Raw genomic sequence first — 20900 nt, 5'->3', positions numbered from 1 at the left:
AGTCATGGAATGAGTGTAAATATTGACATACTGTCTTTGTAAGCTCCAAGTCCTACTGGGAAACTTGAGGTCAAGTTCACTTTAAGTCCTTGTACTCAAAATAAGTAAAGTGAGTGCTGAAAATGCAGTGTTCCTCAGTAAATGTTTTTACTTGAGCTAAGGAGATTTAACCTTCCAAGATGATCTTGGCTAACTTCTAAAATGGATCACTGAGGATGCTTTTTTCCTCTGTTTTCTGTGTTCAAGTTATATCAGCGTTCACACTGAACTTTCAGGAGACTCTCTGGATATTTCATTTTATAAAACATCAGCAACAGATGTAATTATGATGAAGAAAAAAAAAAGGGGACAACCAAGGCAGCTTTACACAGCTGTCCCTTTTCCCTCTGGGACTTGTTAAGTGTTATACAAACAAGACTCTCTGGTTGCCTTTGCTTGTACTGGGACTTGCAGTCTTTTCTCAAGCTATGCTGTCTGGCCTGTTTTGTTTCATTATTAATGTTTTTTTGGTGATTCACTTAGTACCATATAGCATGATAATTTGGCAGGCTTTATTACCTGTGAACAGGGAGAGTTTTCTTCTGAAAAATTACCCTGAGTATAGAGTGTTATCTGATGTGGTCTGCAGATTGTTTGGATGTATTTGTTTTCCCCTGGAATGTTAGATAGGGCTTTGATAGGAGAAAATTGAACACCACTATGTTAATCACTCTAGAACTGGCTTTTTTGACTTAACATTCAGCCTTCTGTTTAGCTGACCATGGCAGGCAGATGAATCTATCTTTGTGGAGTTGATTATGTGTAAGCCAAAACACAGCCTGCATGCTTATACCATAGTTGGCTTTGAAGTAATAGCAAGTATTGAGGACAGGGAAGACTTGTAGTGTTTTTTTGTTATGACTTTAATAGGAGGAAAGACTTCTGAGCAGCTATTTTTTGTGTGGCTAGTCATAAATCAAGATTGTAAGACCTTTGGAGCAGATGTATTTTGCCTAATCCTTTCTACCCTGTTTCGCTCCACAGACCTTTGATCTGTGATTAATTTGTGTGTATAAATCTGTGTATATAGCAGTTAGTTATTCATGGCAGAACCGTTTCTTGAAACTTGCACAAAGCTGGAAACTAGATGAGTAGGGTATCCCTAGTGCTCTGAGTGTACAAACCTATAATGTGTTCTTAAACACAGAAACTGGTGCCCAGGCTTATTACCTATCACATGCAAAATATGTTTACCCTGATATTTTGAAATTACTGCTACAACAGGCCTCAAGGGCTCATTGTCCCCTTTGTGGGCACATGTTATTCCCACTGTTGACGATGGCAATTAGCTATACACATCAGGAGGGGGAGATACCCATTGGACTAGAACTTAGATAGCAGGCAATATGAAATTCCCCAGCTATTAGATGGTGAGAACAGCACAGGTTAAGCATCACTCCCACGTGGCTTGTCACCTCTGCATTTTGTGATTTTTTTTTTTGCTAAGGAAACAGTAGTGGAAGTAGCAGCTGTGAAACATGATGATAGCACAGTGCTACCTTGGTAGAAATTGCAGCTCAGAGCTGCAGATCAAGTGTGGCACAGAACTTGAATGATGGAAGTGAGCTGTTTTTCTGGAAAAAGCAGCCACCCAAGTTAACCCTAGTAAAAGCTGACTGTCACTTGCTGGGTTAATAAATGGTTGTCCAGAGAGAGGGCTGATTTGTGTCCTCTAAAATATATTTTCAAATTTGTATTCAGTTATTTCTTTCAGCTGTTAGGCCAGATTTCTTCTCAGAATGTGATGTTCTTTGAATTACTGTGATTTATTGTTCCTCTTCTGGTATTGTCTGGATAGCTGATACCTTCAGTCACATGAGTGAAGTTTATGTATGTCAGATATGTCTGGACATAAATGGTGTTGGACTTGATATTCTCAGGTTTTTCTGCTATATAAATAATTGCATTAGGGGTTGATGGGAAGGAGTAATAGCATGCTGGTAACACCAGGTCCAAGAATGGTTTTGCTTATAAATGCTTGATTTCATTTTCTAGTTTTTTCTTTTTTTCTTCTTCATTTTCTGAATCCTCTTTGCTAATGCTGTGTGGAAGCTGTCAGGCGTGGGGCACTCCAGAACCGTTTAGGGCTCCTACACGTTTCCAAAATGAGACCTGCGAAAGAGATTCAGTCCTCTCTGCAAGAGAAACGCTCCCTCCTGCGGAAGAGAAGAACCTCTGCAGTGGCTAGGAGCAGCGATGGAGCATAATACTGTGATTGTGAATCAGCAGGATAAAGGGGCACAAGCCCTGTAGGAGGATTTGCAGATGCTAGAATTCAAAACTTTTTTTTTTTTTCTGTTTATTTTTTCCCAAAGCAGGTTCTTCAGATTTTGTATGACATCTTTCTAAAAATATATTGGTTGTAGCTGTTTGCTGTGTGTAAGCAAAACTGCATAGTTTAAATAACATAGTGTGGCCACAGCGGAATCTTTTGTGTTAAAGGGGTCTAAAGCAGCTGGTATTTATACAAATACTGCTTTCTGTAGTTTTGCTGGAAAACAACTCAGTATTTTGGGCACTTCTTTGAATTCCAGTTCATAGAATTTACATTACATATATATTTTTTTTAAATTCTCTCTCCCCCTCCCCCCGCCCCCCCCCCTTCTAGTGGTGATAATCTGTTCTGTATGTCCTGAAGATCTGTATCAAAATGACTTTGGATCTTGCTGCAGTTGGTCCTTGGCAGAAGGCTCTGCTGAGCTCAAAGCCTTGTCTAACTTGGAAAATACAACTGCACAGAAAGCATAAAGATGAATTTGTGAGGGAGGAGCTGGAACTAGAACTCATGCTGATATCGAATTTCTGCTAGAAACGGTGTTTTTACCTTTGAGCTGAGTAGGATTCATGCTTGTGATCTGAAGGTGGAAGGCTTTAGCTCATTAGCACATTAGCAAAACCCTGAGGCATTTACTTCCATAAATGCCAATGTTACTCCCCTGAGAATGAAGCACTTTGGAGGGGGTGGGGAGAGACAGATCGTTTAACATTACAGTGGAGATTTAAATTTGCCAACTCAGATTCATTGCCCGGTAGAGGACTGAGACAGCAGAGTGTGCACTGGCCCACTGCAGAAAAATGCTGTGTTGAGACTGGGTATTAGAATCCTGTTAACTGGCAAAATGCTAGATTATTATCTTGTTCAGAGCTAGCTCGGTTCTAGCTTCTGGCACACAGCAACATGGACATAAATTTGATTACAGAAGCTTGTGGTTTGGCATGTTCTTTGTAGTATCTAGTGCTGAAGTGAGATTTAGTTCTGTCTTCAGAAATTTACAGAATACCTGCCTATTTTGGTCCAGTGTGGAGTTATCTCTGAAGTGGGGAATAGTTGCTCTATTAAGGAAGAATCCTTATTTATAAGAACTGTGAAGGTGTTGTAGTTTGGGTGAGTAGTCCATATGATCGTGCATGTCAAGAAACGCAAGCTCCTGAACTTGTGGGAAAGCAGAAACTTCTCCTGAGGCTGCACACAACGAAGGCTCAAGGCAGGGTGGTGAGGGCTGCGGGCAGCCGTGGCCTGTCAAGGAGGTTCAGCACCGTGTGTGCCCCTGACCTCTGTCTGCCTCTGACTTCCTCCTGCACCCCAGAGCACTCCGTGGCAGCTGCTCCTCAGGAGAAGTTTCAGCTTTGAATTCAGAGAGACTCATCAATAGCAAAGGGGAGTCACTTTTGCATATAAGTACTTGCACTAGGTTCTGCAAGATTGTAGCGTGTTTGCATGGGAGGAGAAGTGGCCTGCGGAGTTACAAATGGGATGGAGAGTCTTTTGCAAGAGGCTTACACCTTACGGGTGGCTCCTGGGTTTTTAAAGCTCCTTCATGGTGCCTATTTGCCCTTAGTAGCACCATCTAGTGATTGCCTGGAGTATTTTTCATTGCTGCTTTTTTTCCTCTGGCAATTCTAGTGTGGTTTCTTAAGAAACTGAAGCTTGTGCTAGGCATGTTTGTCCTGCTTTTCTTCCTTCTCTGCACGTCTCCACCTCCAATGTTACATATTTTCCGTGAAAATCGAGACTGAGGTCCCACACTGAGTTGCTTTGCGTTTTATGAGATTACATATCTGGACAGAGTACAGTGGATGAAATTAGTGTCCGTAATGACAAGAGGGGCTACAAAATGAGTTGAACCATAATATTAAAACACCATAGAATCCATAGGAGATGTACAGGAAATTAGTCTCTGTAAGTTCCATTGTTCATTGTGGTATACTACTGACAACAAAAGTAAAAGTTTTACTGTTTTTAGTATTCACATGGTAGTGATTTCTGTGAAGCAGCTGTGAGCTGGAAGAAAATTGCTTCAAATCCCTGAATCCTCAGCAGTTAGTTTGCTTTTACTGGAGCTGTGGGAATTGAAATAATCATGAAAATACAGAGGAGAAATCTTACCAGAGCTGGGCATTTATTCTTGACTGTAATGACTAATAATTTGTACCTGCTCGTTTTAAATAAAGCTTTGCTTGAAAATTTGTAGTCCATGAATGAAACAGAATTGAAGATAAATGTTCTTGTGTTTTTGCAGCAGTTTAAAGCACTGATTTGGGTTACCCAATGCAGATTGCACTAAAGCCTTGTCCTCCTCCAGGATTTTTGCATCAAAGGGGCTATGCAGCAGGTAACTCATAAATGAGCTGATAGAACCAGCCTACTTTCTCACAGCATCCTAAGGACCATTACTTCACTTAATCTTTTATTTCTATGACTCTTTAATAAAAGCCCAGAAAGTATAGAAGTAGATGGACTGAAATTGATTCTACCTTTTTTTCTCCTCAATTTAAGTTCTCCAGTATCAAATAAAATGTGGGGTAAAACAAGCTTGAATCTTGTGGAATGGAAAATTCTAGCATGGCACTTGTGATGAGTACATAAAGGAGAAAGATTTCCTGGATTTGGCACTTGAACTTGTGGTTAACTTGTGTTTTGGCCCTTTTTATTTGTAAATAATCTTTAAAATTGGGGTTATGTTCAACACATTAAAACACTTCTTTGTATGTGCTTCTGTGTGTGAATATACATATGAGTATGTGAGTTCTTCTCATCTTTCTCTCCAGAAAGTAAGAACTGGTTGTTGTACCAGATGTACTGTAAAAGAGAAAACTAGGTGGCTATTTAAGCGATTGCATTGTTTATCCACACAAATTATTAGCTTACATCAAGATTTGTAGTATGCAGAAATTAAGAATCTGAAAAATAAAAAGAAAATTAATACAGTCTTTAGAACAAGCAAACAGGAACAGTGACAGTGAAATCCATGAGTTTTTCTGGGCTACCTTACACTGTCTTGACAGAGCAAACACTTCCTTCTTGTAGGGAGAACAATTTAAAAATCATGCCGTCTGAAGAAATAATCACTTCGGATTTTAAGATTCCAGTTTCTTGATTTTTCACAGTCCAGTGTAGCTTCATGAAGTACTTGTCAGAAAGTGGATTGCTAAGAAAACACAGTTTAGATACGCGTTTTCTTTGGAGCCAGAGAAGTGAAAGCCAGTAGTGTGCGCTAACCAGGGAGGATCTGTGCCTCTTCTCCCAGTAGAAAGTTATTCTTTTCATAGTCTGCTCTTCAAGAGAATCAGTAGTGGCAGAGCAGGTAAGAAGGCTGTGATGGTAACGTGGTTAATGTCTAGATTTTTGTATTTTGATTAGAAAAAAGATGGGTGACAATTGCTAAGAGGCTAGCCTGGCTGTGGTGTGATACAGGTTAAACACTGTGTTCTACCCAGGTGGAATTCCTTACAAGAATATAGTAGGTCCCTTGGTTTACACCTGGACTTCATTTATGTGGGAAAACAGGATGCAGCAGTCAGGGCAAGGAGACTGCTCTATGTCCACACTTTATCCTGGTGTTGAATTTGGGTTCAGACGGGGTGTGTACCCTGGACCTGGGGAATAACAAGTGCTCTCTGATTCCCTTAGCCACTTGTTCTTTTTTGTTGTAGCTGTGCCTCACGGGAATGCAGCTCAAAGACTGCTACTTGAACAGAGTAGGAAGTGGCACAAAATCAGAGCAATGAACCCTGCCAGGCTGAGCTGTGCCAACGTCTGCTTTGAGTGCTTCCTCGTATCTCTGAGTGGTGCTGCTCCGCAGGGTATTGATGTACTCAGTTGGTATGCCCACTGTGTAGGACATACAAGGCTTCCTTGCCCATCCTGTAATATGCAATATAGTGCTGTTTCCCCCATCCCCATGGATTATTACATTAGAAGTTATTGAATGACTGGGGACCTTACAAGGTTTGTAAATAGCTACTTGCAGCAGAGCCTTTGAGGCAAAGGAGTAATAAAAGATTAACAGCAAATGGTGAGAGAGAAGAGAAAGCCTTTTCTGTCTCTCTGTTACAGATGAGACAGAACATTAGGGGATGGTAGATAAGCTATGACAGTATTCACTAGCAACTGCTGACTGCCTGGAGAATGGTCTAGTGAGATCTGAAAGTTCTGAGATTGGTATGAAATCTGTAGAAAGTTACTGACGCTGAATTTAGTGAGCCAGAAGCTTAAAGCTACTTACCAATAAAACTCCGGAAGTTCTGTAGGAGATTTTTGAGGTTAGGAGCAATCTTTCTAGCAGAACCTGGAAGAAGAGGTGACTGAGATAGAGACTACCAAAGGAATTTTTTTGTGGGTTCGCTGGTATTGTATTTTCATTTGAAGATTCCTAGTGACTGTTTCCCCTGCTGCCTGTGTGTCAAAAGCTCAGTGTCTTTGAATACGCTTTGAGATTCTCCTGTCTCTCCTGCTGTTTCTATAGTACCATGGCTCCAAGCTCATGCCTCTCCACAGTTTTCCCTTTAGATACCTGGACAGAAGCTGGTGTCCCTGATCAGGCATGATCACTTGTGGATTTGTAGAATGGAGTGCATGGGAGGAAGAATTGTACTTACCTGTCCTAGTCATGGTTTTCCAGGAATGGAAAGGCTATGGGAAGACTGACAAGGTGGCTAGTAATCTCTCTTTCCTGTGCTGTTTGGATCATATCTTAATCCTGGAGCTGAGTATGTGGCAGCATTCCTTCTTTGCTTGCTTATTTGTGCTTGAGGGCTGCTGCTGCTAGCATTTCAGGGCTGAAGCAGAAGGAAGAATTGATAGCTTGCTTTATTAAAAACAAAACAAAACAAACCCACCAAAACAAACCTGCAAGAAATTTTCCAGCTCTGCTAGCTCATTATGTAACTGATTCTGTACCTGTATGCAAGCACAAAATGTTAGTTCTAGATCCCTAGTGAAAAATAAGCACTTTTCTAAGCTAGGGCAAATGATCTGTAGAGGAAATATTTTCACTGTATTTAAAACAAACATCTTCCCTGGAAGTATTTCCTCAATGAGTTATACTGAATTTGTATTAAAATGGTTGGGTCTAAATTCTTACAGTTCTGTTTTAAGCAAGAGCAGTTAATCCATGTTTTAGCATATTGGGGCAAATTTGTTCTTCCATACGCTTTGGTGGGACTTTGCACCAGGAGTGCATTGGCACCCTTTCTTGGTTTCTTAGCCATCCACCTCAAGGGTAGCAAAGTTCATTGTGCATTTGAAAATGAGATGATCAGCACATTTATATATGACTGTTGCCTTGTTCTGATAGACAGAGTGTTGCAAGCCTCTTGAACAGTGTTCAGTCTGTGACAGAACTGAAAGACACATGAAGTCTGAGTTTTTTTGTTTTGTTTTAATGCTTTTAAATCTTTGGAGTGCAGTCACATCATTTTCATATGGAACAGGGGTGACTGCAGTTGTATTTTCACACAGTAGCATTTCTTGCATTTGCTCAGCTTGCCTGTAGTGTAGTATTTAGGCTGAGATGTCTCTGAAGCTAGAAGTAAAAATAATAAAGTTAATTCAAAACCAAACCAAACCACACCAGCTTTAGACTATATATTCTATATGTAGAATTGGCCAGGGCTTGTTCTCTACAATAAGTCTGAAAGGTGGAAGTACCTTGGTTGAATCTGTTGGCACAGCGACTTAGACTGAGCAGAAAATAGTGTGTGTTGTGATATTATTGCATGCTACTACCACTTCTCTGCAGACAGTGCCCTCTCGGCTTCACATTAAACTCATAATGGTTCAGTTTGAGCTTCTGAGAACATTTGGTCCCTGTAGCACATATGTTGTAGCTTAATGTAGATATTACCAGCAGTGTTACCACAGTCACTCCTGTAACAGCAGGATGGCACCTAACCTTGCAGTTACCATGCTGGGAATGGGCAGAAGGTCCATCCTACCTCCGACACAGTCGTATGGTTCTTGCCTCCATCATCATCAACTGGTAGTTTATTGTCACTTCTCTCAGGACTGTTCGAAGGCTGCAGAAGTTACCGGATGGGATACCATGCTCGCTGTTTGGGATAAAGGGAGTAGAAGTGTCTGTCCTCTGGGGAAGGGAAAGCCATTACAGATAGCACATGAAGCACTTGTAAATGGCAACACTGAGACTCAAGTTTGTCTAAATAAGGAAAAAAAGAATATCAAAGCCTTACACTTGGTCAATGCAGATGTGCTGGTATGAATTATTTTTTTAATTTAAGATTTTTGGCATCAACGTTGATGGAAAAGCTGTCATTGTTTTTAAGCCTTGTCTCCAATGGAGATCTGTTTGTATCTATGCACTCATACTGGAGTGGTGCAGCTCACTGCGGGTCAAAAGATTACAAACTCCAATGATAACAGCGAGAGAACTCACAAAAGCTCACGATTCTTGACTTGTGTATATTTTACTATACAGAGGAATTCCGTGAGTGTTAGAGCACTGTAGAAGCAATCTACGTAGTTGTCTCAGTTCTGCAGCACAGTAATAGCTGATGCTGCAGGACCTCTACCACTGACCGTCAGCAGCGCTTTCTGTAGTCCAACGTCACTTTTTAATTTTTTGGGGAACTGGACATTTTTTCTTATTTACAGTCAGGATATAGTTGGAATGCCTGTGAATTTCTTCTGCAGGAAGAGGCAGAGAAGTTTGTATGTCATGTATAAGATCAGTCACGGGTTTATCCTTCCTGAGCGCACAGAACAAGCTGTGTTGATTAATAAGAGAAATAATCAACAACTTTGAGGTAGGGACAGCAAAACCAATGCAGAGAGGACTGGTTTGGCTCTTCCTGGGTTGACGCAGCCTTGTCTTCCTAAGGCTGGAAGCCAGGGCTCACAGGGGTTTGAAGCCTTGAATGCTGGTCTCAGGGAGAGAAGGAAAGGAAGCAGTCCAAGGAATGCTGGCAAAAGCTGCCAAGCATGCAGCAGGGAAGGCCTGTGGCCAGGAGCGCCTGTCTCTCCTAGCCAAAGATCTGGAGTAGCTGCACTGAGGGGACTTTCCACTTAGTGCTTTGTGAGCTTTGTAGAGCTAAGGGGAAACATGAATGTTGCAAGGCTCATTATACTGCTGCTTTGTGCTTTGGAGTTGACACGGCTATTAAGGCAATGCTTAGTGCGTTGAATTCTGAAAGCCACAGCACTTGTTTCAGATCTCAAAAAGACGTTAGCATTTAAAACATGCCGTGTCCTTATTTAATCAAAGCTTTACAGAGAGGCTCTAGAAGAGTAGAATGGTTCAACATAACACATGCATCAAAATTTAACATGGGAAGTGAGACAGGTGTTCTTAACCCAGCAGAGACCAACCTCTGCTGGCATGTAAAAGCCTTGTATTACAAAGCTTACAGCTTCATTGTACAGACATTCTGTCCACATCTTTTATAGGAAGTTGTAATGAACAAGGTTTTCTGAGACTCTGCTAGTCTGGAATCAGTCAGGGTCACACTGCACCTGCAAACCAATGGGCAGAGCCTCACCTGAAGCCAGTGAAACCTCCCCACCTTATGTTAGCAGGGCATGGAGACTTTAGCAGTATTTTTTCTTCTTCAGATACTGTTGGATGGTAGAAGCCTGTAGTAGCTGTAATAAACACAAAGCGTTGTGCAGACTCTTAATGTTCTAATGTAAGCCCTGTGCAGGGTTGCAACTGTAATAATCATGACTAATAACTGGCTTTTGGATGCTGTTACTCAGCTGTCTGAAAGTGCTAACTGCTACTGAAATATAGATGAAAAAGTGACTCTGAAAGATTCGGTATATTTATTTCAATCTTATTAAAAAAAAAAGCTGGACACTTCAGGAGAAAAATCTTCAAGTCTCTCATGTATAAAACCTTCAGATATGAGTGCTTTGTGGTTTTAGCTGGATTGACACACTGTCAGCATTTTCTGACATTGTAATGAATAAAAATAAGTATATATTTAAGCTTAGTGTATTGTTTCCTGTTCTGAATCAACATTCAGTTCGGTACAAAAATGGAAATACTAATTAGAAAAAGCTGTGTAACGAACAAACTTCTCTGGAGATTAAACGCTGCTGATTGAATAATGCATCAAACTGTCACAGCAACAGTTTTTTTGGTGACTCAAGATTTATGAATATTTACCAGAGTTGTCCTGGATGAAAGAAATTCAAAACATTATTTTCCAGGGAACTACTGGAGTGTTGGGTCTCCTTTATTAGGAACAAATGTTTGCTTTGTTAGCAAAGCACTTGTTGAGCAAGGGGAAACCGATGGGACTATTTTGCTTTACATGTGCAGAAGAGCATCAGCGCTGGTGGTATGGATATGCAACAAACACCACTCGAATAATCTTCTATTGAGGAGCAATGCAAGGCCATCAAGCCACGCTTCTGTATGTTTAAACCTCATCTAGGGGAGAAGGATTTACACCTGATAAATGCCATTTACGCCTTCCCCTAGAGAAGCTGTTAACCAGCCATCCTTTCTATCATTGCCATTGTAAAAGGGTGCTGCAATCCTGGGCAGCGATGCTGAGGCTCAGGATATGGAGCTTGGGCTTGCTGTCCTCTCCTTCCTTTGGAAAACAGCTCCTCCATCTGCAGGCTCTTTCTTGACCACCCTCTGAACTGAATTGCTACAGGGCTTGTTAGGATGTAAGAAAGGGGCTGCCCCATTTGTCATTAATACAGGTACCAGTATTTATCTCGGGAAGGGTGTGCTTCCAGCTAGCAGAGTGTAACAGCCCTCCTGTGCCAGCACACGCTAGATGTATTCATTGTAACATCTCCTAAATGCTGAAGAGCTCAGATGTTGTGGGCCAAGGATTTCATAGAAGCTGAAGTCAAAGTGAAGGCCTACCTTAGATGTTTTATTTTTACTAGGGCAGAAGTTTCTCTGTTATGTATCATACATATTTCTTGCTGATGTGCTTTCAATTCACGTGTACAAACAAAATACACCAAAGTATGCCAATTGTTGAAGAATAAAATCACTTTCTAGTAGTGCAGACATAGAATCGATTGACAGCTGGAAGTTTGCTACCATTGAAACCTGTTATCTGGAAACTTCTGCTAAAGTGCCGGCAATAACACTTCTGTCTGAAGTACAGACTTCATTCAAATTTGCTCAGTTCATTTTTTTCATTTTGAAGAATTCTTTCTGTAGTCTAGGAAAAGTCTTAAGAAAGAAGATTATTTCTAGAATTTCACTGCAGTTAAATCTGCCTGTGTAATATTGCCTCAGAGCGGGGATGCAGCTGGCTAGCTCACTGTTTCAGTGCTACTGCCAGGCTCTTTTGTCTGTAGAAATCTGCAAACAGTCAAGTTTTTTGATTACTAAGTCAATGGATGAAAATATTTCTTTGATGTCTCACTTCTGTCCTAAATCTCTACGTTCCACACTATGTTAATGCAACAAAATGCAGCTGAGTTCTGTTGAAAATCTCTATTGAGTGTTATTAAATTAACTGTCTGCATTCTAGTGTATTGGATCTCTATTTCCTAGAAACAGTAGCTTTGGGTAAAGAACATAAGGTAATTTGGACTGGATTCTCAGAAAGCACCGACTACATAACCTCTGCTGTCTGACTTTCTAAAACCGCTTCCTTTTTCATACAGTATTTTCAAGTCATTTAGGTGGTCAGACTAGAGAAGAAATTGTTTAAGTCCTTTATTACAAAGATCAAAAGTCATGGTTACCATTTACATACACAATTTACAAATTATACACAAAGGAAATACCAGATACGCAAGAACTGACAGCTTGCTTCAGCCCAAGTTGGGGGTGGGACAGTGTAGTTGTTTCCCTGCTTTATTTACTGGAAGAAAAGATATGTTCGTTTTTTGTCATCCGTACGTGTTAAACACTATCTAGTGTTTATGTAGCACCTTTATCGTAACCATGCAAATGCTTACATGCTTATCTTTACTTGAAAGAGTGCAATGCACATATAAACATGTGCTGGGATCTGCACTCTTCATGCTTCTGAGTGTTTGTTGGTCAGAAATCCTGTTGGTTTTGGTATAATACAGTGGTCAGGCTTGAGAAAGTTGATTTGTAGGATTTAGCAGATTTGAGCAACGTGTCATTAAAACAAATGTGTAGATTACTACCAGAACGCTAAGAACTAAATTAAGTATGGCTGCTGTATCTTTCAAGAATACTATGTGACCTTAAGATAGATATTAGCCGTGTTGTTAGATGTCTTCGATACCACAACTGATTTACTGCTTTTCCTTCATTCAGGTTAGCATGTTTTATACAGTTTCCTAAAGCTATTTCAGAGACTGGGAAACTTAACAACAAAGAATCCTATTTTGAGAGATTTGGTAAATTAGTAAACTTCACAGAATGTCTTACAGCACTTAACAAAAGGGAGAATGATTTTCCAAACCCCCGGTATGAGAGCACAATATCAACAGTGCAGTAGCTGCCATTTAGCTAAACCTACACATACCCATAATCTGCACTTTTTGCTGTCCACTGGGATGACATGTAACACAAAATGCTTAAAGTGCACACCGATTTAGGAGCAAACACAACTGTAAGTACAGAAATCACTGATGTGATGTGGCATCCAAATTCTAAGCAATAAAGCAAAACACTTCACAAAAGTTGTTACATCTAGTGGGAATAATCCAAATACTTACAACAGTATTATGACAGTATGACTTTCTACCCAGCTATCAAATATTCTTTACCATGAACTTTTCAGTATTCTCGGGGTGATAGATAAAGAGCGTTGCAGATGTCATGGTAAATTAAAATACAGTAATAGGCAAAGATTTCAATGGCACCAGCTGTATATACAGCGTAGTCATCAGAACCTTATGGAACACAGCAATGTTACGGTATGCCTTTGTTAAGGCTTCTTGCTGGTTTAAAAAGGTAGATTTTTTCCTTAGGGAGATTGTCCAGCAGTATTGGTTTCACTCTCTTCAGTGGAAGGTCTCTTTATTGATCCACATAAGACTGCGCGTTTCGTTTGGTTTGCATTCGTACTCAATACTGCCAAAACTGTTTCCCCACTGGCAGTGATCCCGTTTGTGGTAGTTGTAGAATTTGACTTGCCAGACTGTTTCAAAAACGCCAATGTCGTTAAACTGCAAGGAAGAGGGAACAGCAGGGTTAGTGAGCTGATTATTTTGTTGATTTCTCTCCCTTAATGAGAAACAACACTCTTATGAAACTGTGGAACATAAAGCAGCTGACAGGAGGATTATTGTTCCTCAAGTCAATAAATCAAAGACCCATAAAGCCTGCTCTAGCAGTCACAAAGTCTTTTATGCTTAGGCATACGTAAAACATAAAGGATCGGATTCTCCAAGTACTGTCCTCTTGCACTGATATCTGGGAAAGGCAAGGGAGTAAAAATGTTCAAGTTCTCATCTGGATAAATGTTACTGACAGCAAGAATCAAAGCTGCAATCCTTCTTAACATGACACAGCAGTAGCTGGCCTGATGATCTTGGCTTGCATATGCTGTAGGTCAATCAGCAGTGATCTGTAATGACACAGGTCATCACCTCACCTTCATACCCTACCTAGAGGCTGCAGTTAGCATTGGTAAGTTTCCTTCTTTTGCTTAATTGTATTTTTTTTCTCTGCTGTATTTTATTTGCTCTGTTATATTTTGTAGCCTTGCGTTGGCTTGTTTGAGACAGTCTTGATTGAGACACGCTGCTATGAGACCACTTACTTCTTCCCTGGAATTCTCTTCTGCAAGTTACATGAAACTTACGCAAAAGAAGTTCTTTGTGCATTTCTTTAATTGCTAGTTGTACTACGATACTGCAGCTTTTCAAACTTAGATAGGAGTAACAGAAGCCAGGAAGGAGATAATCAGTGTGTTTAGCCGGTAACTGTCTAATACAGTGAAGGAGTAGACATTAACAGTAAGTTATCTGATTGTGCTTGCAACTTTGCAGTGAATGAGACTATGGTTACGTTAAGTTCTGTAGAATAAAATCTCCTTTCTGTTTTTTTAAGCACTGCTGGACACCCTTAGAATATCGGAAAAACCTAATGAGTGAGGCTTTCAAGGATAGATTTCAGTTATAATGATGATGTAAAATGTGGGTTTCTGTGCCTTGAGACCTTGCAGAGATTCTGAACTGTGGGTGTGAAGCCTGTACATATTGCTGTTGGTCCCAGTAGTATGGTTTGTTGATTGTGTTACGTTGTTAGAAGATACTACACAGTGGATTCAGAGCTACTGAAGAGCACTGTTCTTCAACATTTTTTCCTTTTGAATATTTCCATCACTCACTTTAATGACAGCTTCTTCACTTGACTGTTTTCCATTCCCATCATGTGTCTGGGAGCTGACCTTTGATCATCTGCCTGTTTTAATCACACTTGCAATGTCAGTATGAAAGCCCTTTTACAAAGTGACTCTTCCCGAGTTGCAAGCAGAGCCTTCTGTATCCAGTTTTCTCAGAAGGACATCTTTTTAATTATTTTTTTTTTAAGTCGAGATGTGGTTTGTAACCTGCTGCTGCATAATGGACCTTGCTTTAAACCTTCCCCCAGACCACTGTGGTAAGTTAAATTTAGCCATGACAACAGCAGGAGTTGCTGTGTGCTGTTAGTGGGAGGTTTTTATTCGTCTCCAGTTCCAAGTGTTACCTTAAAGGAGCAACTGAAATATTTCTACCGCTTCCTTTGACTAAAAGAGGATGAGATGTACAGGCTATTTTATCTCTCCCTAAATCTAAAAGCTTAATTAAGGATATATTTTTAATTAAACATCTCTGTTAGTAACCCTGATACACTCATAATGCAAGATAGTAAAGCTTAAGCACACTGGGTATTACGGTGCGCAATTCACAAAGAGCAATTGTCAGAGGAGCATCAGCCACTCTCAGTGTGTAAACTGAGGAAGAAAAAGCTTTTCTAACAGCATTTGTAGAAGGTGATACGGTACAAGAGCAGCATTTCATCAATGTATGGAGGATCTGAATTTCAACAGGATAGAGGAAGAAAAAAAATTCTATCTACCCGCAATGACCCAGTCTGCTGAGCTACCCTGAGCAGTCTGACTGCTGTGGATTTCCAGGAGAAGGAAAGAATTAATTGCAGAGCTTTTCTGCTACCCTGTGCCCCCACCCCCACCCCAGCCCAGTACTTGGCAGATACAGCAGCTCTGTGGCATAATGAGCATCCTGCATGCTTAGAGCTCCCCTGAATTCCCATGGCTCTGCCACTGAATCCTGGCTTCTCCGCTAGGACTGTGTATGGGGTTCCCCAGGGAGGGGGGATGGCCCTTGGAAGCCTGTTTCCCTGTCTGCTGTCCTCTGCCATCCAGTGCTATAGGTGTGAATAGTTATTTAATCACTCCCTCTGAATTTGCATGTTAGGATGATTTGGTGTCTGGTTATTACTGGGAGTAGAAGTCTTTATTCAATCTTACTTTAGACTGACCAAGAATAACATGAGACCCAAAGAGAGGTTTCTAACTTAGTATTTGTTAGACAATTCAGCAGTTTCTGGAGAACACGCATAATTGAGCATTCAGGTAACAGAAATGCATCCTCTGATTCTGAATTCACAAACAGGATTGTTGTTTTATGTGTATAAACTATGCTGTAATAGGTCAGATGTCTACTAGTCAGTTAAAGTAGGACCACAAATAATTATTTGTCTAAAGTTTTGAAGTGGATGGGAAATAAATTATTATGGACTTCTGTGGACCTTCTGTCTTTCAAGCATTAGACAGGCTGTATCAGTTTGGTTTTTAACTGCAAGACTGGCCTCACAATCTATTTCTAATGTGAGTTCAGATCTTAGGCTTTCAGTAGTGTCCTTATTTCCCTGGGATGCATCGGGATCCTGCCTCTTCCAGAAAAGGAACTGGAGGCAGAAGTTCCTCATAGCTGAAGGAAATAGGAAAATTTAAAGCTGTATGCGATAAGCCCAGTTTTGAAGATTCAGGACATAGGTATTAGAAGCAGTTTTTAGACTGGGGTATCTGAGGCTGCTCCCCTAAATCTGTTATGGCTCTGTCTGGCTAAGCAGCTAAATGATGAGTTAAACATGTTAAATCCCTATCGAGTTTCCTATACTTAATACTTAGAAGTATCAATTGTGGATGTACAAGTCTGTACTGAAGAACCTCTCTATCAAGACGAGATCCTAAAAGGGGTTGAGGACCTGCTTAATGCTTGAAAATCCTATTAGCTTCATGGTTAGTATCGCAGGATTCCATTTGTAACAACATCTCTTTGGGCAAATATTGTGGCTACCCCTCCTGATGCCACAACAAACCACGGCAGAGCTTGTAGCTGAAAATCAGACCCTCCAGGCGTTTCTTGGAATTACTGTATTTCTGACTGACTTGGTTTCTCCATAAGAAAAGTCAAACTTCCAGATTTTCAGAGTTCACATCAGTGCTACACTTAAGGGTAAAGGTGGCTATCAAAATAGGGATGCCTTTAGTCAAAGAAGCTGTTTTTTTTTGGAAGCACTGCCCTTTCACCTCCTGGTATAAGGACATGGTGAAATATAACTGTAATACTAAACAGCGGCACCCAGTAGCCCTGTTCTGCTGGTTGAGAAGTCATACTGGGGGTTTGGGTTTCCTGGGTGTTAAGAGGAGATGACTGTATAGAAAAGTGATTAACGTGAACAAATACTTCAGGGCAGTCTTATTAACGTAAGATTATAAAGTGGTAACTGTTAATGAGATGTAGGTCTCCAAAATAAAGTTAGGCATGCTGTAATTACTAGAAACACCAAATGGAGATATTACAGTTCTTATTCAGAAGGGTATTGCCATGCTAAATGATGATTCCAGAAAAAAATAGTGAAGATAAAGATCAAGATAAAGTCTTGTGTGCAGTGGAGCAAAAGTGAGAAAGCTGAAATCTGGTGGCCTTGGCAAGGTTCTAAACTTGTGTAAGTTGGAACAGACCCTTAAGAGAGCTTCAGATGAAGATGGCTTACTGCCCTCTTTCCCCTTTTGGTACAGGAGGTGTAGAATAAACAGCAGGAATCCCTCACAACAGTAATAGGAGAGGGGGAAAAAACCCACAAACAACCAAACCAAAGCCAAAGCAAAACAAATCTCCCTCTGCACCCCGAGCCTACCACCCAAAGAGTGCTGTGAAAATCTTACTGCTGGTTCTCCCTGTCTTCCATCTCAGCTCTGTTGCCTTTCAGGTTGAAGCTTTTGCCATCTCACTGTGGGGCCATGGCACATACTGATTCTGGCCCTTGGAACTTCTCTTTAAGCTTGGGGTGAGGAACCACTTGAATAAGAGCTTAGGTTTGTGGATGCAGAGATCATGGGGTAATGGAAGCATATGGGGAAAGGGAGAAGACAGCCTTTGGGGTGGGGTGGTGCGTGTTCTCATGGCTGCTTTCAGCCTTTGGCAGGTTCTCGGGCATCCTGCAGATGACAGGTGGAAGGGGAGAGTAATCAGCCCTTGTGCTTGGGGCATGCTCTGCTCCAAAAATCCTGGCAGTGCTGTACACCAAGGGCTCGGGTTTGGGCTTGCCTGGTTCCTAGCCAGGGACCTTGGTGGGGGTGGCCTGAAGTCTGTAAGAAGCCCTGCAGAAGAGGTGAGAGGTTCAGCTCACATTTCTTTCTGCTGCAGCACCCCAAAGGGCTTTGCACGTCTCTAGAAATCCCCCTACTGCATCCTGGCCCTTGCTGCTCTCTTGGCTTCCCCTTGGGAAGCAGAGCTTGTGTTTTCCAGCTAGGTTATAACCAGTGGTGTTACTGACAGAAAGCAAAGAGGAGGGCAGCAGCTCCGCCCTGGAATATTTCACCTCCACACCTCTCTCTGTCAGACAAGCCCCTAATGCCCTCCCTCATCTTCCCATGCCAGGCTGGGAGAACCGCATACCTGCATGTTGACCTGGATGGGCTGTCTCTCCCCGCTCTTGGTGTGGGGCACTCCTTCTGTGTCGTAGATCCCGATGTAAGAGACCACCTGTGCATCCCTCGATTTCTCTTCCAGTGGGACATTGACACCCCCGATGCCCATTGTCCTGCAAAGAGACGGATGGGATCCAGCCTTCAGCAGCCCAGCATGGCACCTCCCCTGGCAGCTTGGAACCGGCGTGGGCTTGCAGCCTGGCAGCCTCTGTGCGGGGGGATGCCTCAGGGATTTTAGCAGACCTGCAGGTGCTGCTGACTCACTGGGGCTCCTGAAGTGTCAGGGCTCTGCAGTCACCCGGGGGAGGTGTAGAAAGAAAAGGCAGGAGGGATCTGATCTCCAGCAGCTGGGGAGAGGCGAGTTGAATCTCCTCTCCAGGGCTGCCTCTCCACCCAGCACCGGTTCTCCGTCTGCATCCTCACTGGTCCCAGGCCCTGCTTTGCCGTGGTGCAGTGAGGCTTGGGCTCGGTGCATCCCTGGCACGCAGGGCCAGAGGCGCCCCTTCCCCTGTCTGCAGGGCAAACCGCAGGGAAGGAGGGAGAAAAGGAGCTGGGCTTGGAAGAGCTTCGGGAGAGGGTGGGGAGGGAGAGGGAAGTAAGCGATTCCCAAAGCGCAGCCTCTCCCCCGAGCCAGCCGGGCAGAGAGCACCGGGAACAGCTGGCCAGGGACCCAGAAACGGGGCCACCAAAGCACAACACGGGGCGGGGAGGGAGAAATGACAGAAACGCCGCGTTGTCAGCCTGCCAGGAAAAAATATTAAACCTCTAAAAATAAAGCGCCGGGGAAGGGAGGGCTGGGGGGGCTGCACTTACGTGGCCTGGACGGTGCCGGGCCGCAGGGCCACCTCGATCTTGTACTTGGCCCCGGTCAGCAGCTTGATGGTGCGGTTCTGGCCGAAGCGTTGCCCGTCCACCTTGAAATAGACCGCCCCGTCGTTGGGCTGGATCTTGAGGGAGACGCTGATTTTCACGAGGCCGGGGATGTCGTCCATGGCTTGTCAGCGGGGGAGGGGGAGGGGAGGCTGCGCTCCTGCGTCCCCCTCCGCGGGAGGCGGCTGGCCGGGACGGAGCGAGGCTGCGAGGGAGAGGAAGAGGAGGAGGGAGGAGGAAGAGGAGGGGCTGCGGATCCTCGCCAGCCCAGCCCTTCCCAAAAGCCGCGGATGATGGATATTTGGGTTTTTCCCTCCCCCTAATCGCGGCGCAGCATCTGGGCGGCGGCTGCCCACCCCCCCTCCCGCCTCCCGCGCCGCCCCGCAGCCCGGCCTGGGGGGCGCTCACAGCTGCTCAGGCTGCGCCCGGTTTCCAGGGAGTTAATCCGGCCCCGATTACGGCAGCCTTAATCTCGCCATCGGGCCCGGAGGGAGCACGGGGGGCCCGAGCCGTGCCGTGCCGAGCGGTGCTGTGCCGTGCCGAGCGGTGCCGAGCCGTGCCGTGCCGTGCCGAGCGGTGCTGCGCCGAGCCGAGCCGTGCCGTGCCGAGCGGTGCTGTGCCGAGCCGTGCCGTACCACCGTGCGCCGCCGCCGTTCAGCACCACGGGCGCGGACAGCGGCCCGGGCCGGCAGCGCCCCGCGGGGGCAGCCCCCCACCCCCCCCCCGGCCCCTCTCCTGGCCGAGCCCTGCGCCGGGCCGGGGCGGCTGCGCCGCTGCACGCAGGGGCCAGAGCTCCCCGAGGCGGGTGGGAGGCAAAGGTGCGGGTTTGTGGCTCTTCGCTCCCCCCCTGTACGGCAGCAGGTTTTTGTGGGACACCGCGAGGGTCGGCTCCCTGAGGTCCACGTCAATATTTGGTTCGGGGTTTCTGTTGGGATTGTTTAGAAGCACTTTATTGCAATCTTCTTATTTTCATAGGCAAAAATCCCTCTGTCATTGCAGTATCAGATCAGAATCTCATTTCTTTAAGTCTAATACTACTTTTTACCTGTAGCTGGTACCATTTCTTCAAGGAGAAAGATCTTTGACGTGAGATCATCTCATAATTCAACTCTCCTGTCCAACAGATTGCTTTTAACCCAGAAGCAGGTTGGTGTGTCCTTTCCATTCTTTTCTATTTATTATTCTTTGCTGTTAAAGCTGCAATGCTCTTATGGCTGACATGGGACTTGGGCCACAAGCATTATCTTTTTTTAATGGACATCATGGCAGGGTTAATGATTTTGTAAGGAGAATTTCACAGCTACATGTTGTGCTGGACCTGATCTTTTCTTTGTTTTTCTAAAGCTTGGATGCACATGTGGGTGAATGTATATAAGCCAAATACAGCATCATTCAGCTGCATTTCTTTGTGCGTGCAAGTTAGCGAATTTTGTTGTGGACATTAAGCAAAAGAATACATTCTGCTGAAAAATTAACCTCTGGAAAAAAATAATAGTAATCCTACTGTATTTGCCTTGATTAGGTATCCAGCTAAGAACAGCCTTCATAATGTGTCCAGCCGGCCAGGTTTGCACGAAGGTAAGAGCAGGCCATGATCCCTGTCTCTTCAAACTGTGTATGTGATGAGGTTTGTAAGGAACATCCTACCTTCAACAGCAGTCACCGGCAGCAGGGACTTCCCTGCAGGGAAGTTTTACACAGTGCAGTCATCACTTCTCCCACAGAACAGCAAGAATGAAACAAATGCTATTTAACCCCCCCACATTTCCCTGTGTATGATGAGGTACCAGCATTATCAATGTTAATGTATGAGATGAATCCTTTGGGTTTGGTGACTCACCTAAGAC

The 20900-nt window shown here is 43.4% G+C and overlaps 1 protein-coding gene and 1 long non-coding RNA gene across 2 annotated transcripts in view; one reads left to right on the top strand and one right to left on the bottom strand.

The window, feature by feature from the left end:
* LOC308064535 overlaps positions 1-10942 on the top strand; it is a 31747-nt gene extending 20805 nt beyond the window's left edge. The window contains exon 3 of the long non-coding RNA XR_013928428.1: positions 2092-10942. This is a non-coding gene — a long non-coding RNA (uncharacterized lncRNA). The remainder of the gene's footprint in view (positions 1-2091) is intronic.
* A 1017-nt stretch (positions 10943-11959) lies between these two features.
* Positions 11960-19748, bottom strand: CNRIP1 (cannabinoid receptor interacting protein 1). Its single transcript, XM_080389135.1, has 3 exons — positions 18997-19748; positions 18152-18296; positions 11960-13405 (listed from the first exon to the last, which is right to left on the bottom strand). Exons 1-3 carry the CDS (start codon positions 19173-19175, stop codon positions 13241-13243), a joined length of 489 nt encoding a protein of 162 aa, XP_080245261.1. The 5' UTR covers positions 19176-19748; the 3' UTR covers positions 11960-13240.
* Between the last annotated feature and the right edge of the window lie 1152 nt (positions 19749-20900).

The sequence above is a fragment of the Falco punctatus genome (genome assembly GCF_963210335.1).
Source record: "Falco punctatus genome assembly, chromosome: 5".
Classification (NCBI taxonomy): Eukaryota; Metazoa; Chordata; class Aves; order Falconiformes; family Falconidae; genus Falco; species Falco punctatus.
This window is presented reverse-complemented; position numbering and strand designations above follow the sequence as displayed.